The 4,030-nt window shown below is 30.7% G+C and overlaps 1 protein-coding gene across 1 annotated transcript in view; it reads right to left on the bottom strand.

Annotated features, from left to right (window-relative positions):
- The window catches only part of MRPL13 (mitochondrial ribosomal protein L13), a 36,324-nt gene that overhangs the window by 7,124 nt on the left and 25,170 nt on the right, over positions 1-4,030 (bottom strand). Inside the window, exon 5 of the mRNA XM_008579623.1 lies at positions 1,931-2,017. Coding sequence (XP_008577845.1) covers positions 1,931-2,017 — 87 coding nt within the window. The remainder of the gene's footprint in view (positions 1-1,930; positions 2,018-4,030) is intronic.

Here is a 4,030-nt window from a genome sequence, read left to right as displayed (position 1 = left end):
CATTTTATTTTCTGAATACATAAAATTTCAACACGATTAAAAAAATAATCTAAAAGGTATTCTCTGAAAAATCTCATTTGCTTCCCTATTTCTTCCATTTCTTTGTTATCATACTTCAGAAAGTAGTCAACTTCATTTTCTCATTTATTTTTTCTGGAAGCAGATATAGTGTGTTTGCAAATGTATGTATGTATATATGCACACAAAAGGTAGCATACTATCTACCTTCTTTTTCACCTTGCTTTTATTAACTTAACAATATATCCTAGAAAGCATTATTAATCAAGTCACAAAAATATTTGTCCTTTTTAAAATAAATATGTCCTTTTTTTATAATTGTACAGTACTTGACTGATTGGATATAGCATAGTTTATCCAATTTCCTATGCATAAGCATTATTTCTCTTATTGTACTACTATAAATAAGGTGGAAATAATAATCTCATGCATGTGTATCTTCAGGATAAGTTGCTATAAATGAGATTGCTGGATCAAGGATGAATCTCCTTATGTATGGATTTTTGTTGTGTTACCTAATTTCCAGGATTCCATGTTGTACTCCCACCAGGAATGTATAAATGTCTGTTTCCCTGTGGCCTTGACAATAAAATGTTTTCTCAAGCTTTTGAATATTTACCAATTCATTTTTGGGGAAATGGGCTCATTTATTTTAGTCTGAAATTATTTAAGAAATTAGCTATTCAACAGAATTACCATGAATATGTAAAATATCCACACTCAAATGTGACTACCCTGTAACTAGAATAAATAACATTATTATTTTTGTGTTTTTTAGAAATTATTCTTTCTAAAAATGTGACAGTACAATCAGAAATAGGGGTCTTTAAATTCTTGTGATTTCATGAAGGTCATTTATCCTTAGATGATGATACTGCTCCTGTACATTTTACCTCAGAGATAAAGTGAATAGTGGAAAATTATATTCATTTATGAAAAGCAAAGAATAAATTAATCATTTTGATAAAAGCATGAATAATTTAGTCAACATGAATAGTTACTCATGTATTGTTTAAGCTAACAATAGAGCACACAAATAGCTAGAAGAATTGTTATATCCTGACATCCTGGCATGAATTTCTACATATTTCCTCCAGGAGGAACTATAAGCACAACAATTACAACCACAGTGATGACAGCAACTAGCACTTATTGTGCCAGGCCCTCTTCTAAAAGTGCTCTACAAGTGTATTTCATTTAATTCTTAGAAGAAGCTTATGAAGTAGGTACATTATTATGTCCATTTCATGGTTGAGAAAACAGAGATAATGAGTTTTTAGCCCATGTCCATGCAGTCAGTAAATGGAGAAACAAGGACTCAAACCCAGGCAGTCTGATTCCAGAGCCTATACTAAACTGTTTTATTATAGAACCTCTAGAATTTCATTATATTATACTAAAGAGAAAAGCTAAGTGCTTATAGCAACCAAAGTTAAGTTATTAATACATGATTCATAGAAGCTTTGCCACTGGTCATTACAAAACGTGAACTAGATCAATCTTTTTTCATAGTTGACGAAACTATCAGTGAGTACCTCAATTTAACAAAAGGGTTATAGTTCTTTGCTTAAAAGAAGCAGCTATCAAATGGAAAAACAGACTTTTGATTTTTAGTCTGATGATGGCTAATTTTATAGTTTAAAATAGGAACAATTATCAGTAATATTATACATATGAGGGTACTTCAAATAGTTAGTGGAAAAATAGAAGTTAAAAGATAATACGAATTTTTCCATGAACTGTTTGAAGTTCCCTCGTGTGTGTGTATGTGTATACACACTTTAAAAATACAAAAATATTTCACATGACATAACATTATTGAAAATAAACCTACGGCAATTACTTCAAAAGGAGAGAAAATATTTAATTGAGAATTTAGGAAAATCATCATTATCAATGACCACTGACTTACCTCATCTGGAAAAAGATGCAACCTTTGCATCATCGTTCTTCTGTGAAGGTTTTTTGGCAGCATGCCATAAATAGCTAGTTTTACAATCTGAAAAACAGATATATGTAGGACTCAAGAAAAATGTGATATAGGATATAAAAATAAACAAACACTATCAGTGGTGAAAATGGGTGGCCAAGATTCAACGTGAATATAAGTGAGAAACAGACATAAGCAGATACGTGGAAGCAACAGAAAAGGAACTTTTTTACTTTATACATTACTATTTTCTTTAGACTTTGTTTAATTTGTTGTTTATTTAGAAAAAAAATAAAAGGAGATTAAAAATAATCTGTACATGTGCCAATTTTAGAATAAGAAGAAATTCTCCAAAAAATAAAAAAAGAGAAGAAATTCTCTAAGCTTATACAACAATCTACGGCTCAAATAATCTATCACATACTGGTTAAAAAAAAAACCTAGGTCTTAATCCTGTTTCCTCCAGGTGGGAGATCAGCAAGTTTTTAATTCTTAAACTAAGCCTGACCACACAGTTACAAGACTGACTCTGTAAGACACAGTGTACAACAATGGTAATGGTTAACATTCGTTGAAAATGTACTATGTGTACAGTGTTCAGTACATTACATTTTATAATCCTGTTTACAGTGTTGTGAAGTAGGCATTATAATTATCCCCATTTCACAGATGAGAAAACACATTTTGTGAGGTTAAAGGACTCCCCCAATTTCATTTTTCTAGTATGTGGTAGTGCTGGAATTCAAACCATGTAGTTTTACTCCCGGAACAGACACATAGTACATGCAATCACACCTACAATTTGCTTCTCTCTATAACTTTTCAAAAAGGTAAAGTTCCTTTTTCCTACCATACCCATTTCCAAGACAATAAGCTAACTTTTTCATGATTTACTTTTCCCCTTTTAAAGTTATCCTCATTGTTAGTCTGAATGTAATTTTATGTATGTTTTGTCAAGAGCTGCTCACACAGTGTCACACTGTGATCCACAATCTCCTGGGGGCCCACTGGTATATAGTATATACATATGCAATGCAAAGTCTTCATAAAACTACTAATAGAGTAGTTTTGGACTGTTAAATTGCTTTTTATCATCTGCATTCATATTTCAAGGATATAATTTGATGTGTGTTAAAGCTAACTCCACTAAAACAAAACATGTTAGAAATGGGTTGTACTATAAGAGGATTTCTTATTCCTTTTATTCTCTCACCAAATAAGACTAAAAAGCCTTACTAGATACAAAAGCTAATGGCATACCACCATATACAGTACTCTTTCCCATCTATTTTCTATGTTAGGATTTTATGTTCTGGAATCATTATTTAAATATAGATTTATATTGTTAAAATTAAAAGCAATTAAAAATTGAGTTCCTCAGTCACGCAAGTCACATTTCAAATGCTCAGCTACCGCATGTGGCTACTGACTACCATATTTGACAGTGCAGTTATAGAACACATCCAACATGCAAATATTTCTATTAGAGAGCACTGATCTAGATATTAGTGTTTACATTTTTTCATATTTTAAAAGTTTTACGTAGAAACTGACAATGATAAGACTAGTCAGCATCTTTCTGGATAAGCAAGTCATTATATTCCCTGAATATCATCCTAATAGTGATTTTATTGTATTAGTAAAGTTACATGGCATTTGGTTTTCATGTTCTTAAAAAATTTAGTTGCATTTATTTGATTTACCAAGTTGGTATTTTTAAAATTTGCTCTATTAAAAATGCAAATATTTCACTCAAATTAGGGAAGGACAGAAAATGTGAAAAGGTTATAAGCTAACAGGGAGGAAAAAAGACAGACAATACAAACATATGTAAACAAAAAATAAATGTAAAACAACATGTAACTGCAATCAAGTAATTTTAGCTATACAGACTTAAGCATAAGTTTTAAGAAATTCAGAAAGTGAAAAAGATGTAACAAGGTAAGGCTAATAAATATTAAAGAACTTTATCATACAATCTGTAAATCAGGGCATGTGCCATTTGTTTCACACAAAATTACTGTTAATTACGGGAAGAAGAAAACAAAAGCAAAGGGCTAAATCAACATATTTATTTGAAAT

This window comes from Galeopterus variegatus, unplaced genomic scaffold (genome assembly GCF_000696425.1).
Source record: "Galeopterus variegatus unplaced genomic scaffold, G_variegatus-3.0.2 Scaffold1931, whole genome shotgun sequence".
Classification (NCBI taxonomy): domain Eukaryota; kingdom Metazoa; phylum Chordata; class Mammalia; order Dermoptera; family Cynocephalidae; genus Galeopterus; species Galeopterus variegatus.
Note: the sequence above shows the minus strand (reverse complement) of the source record. Positions and strands in the feature narration are given on the sequence as shown.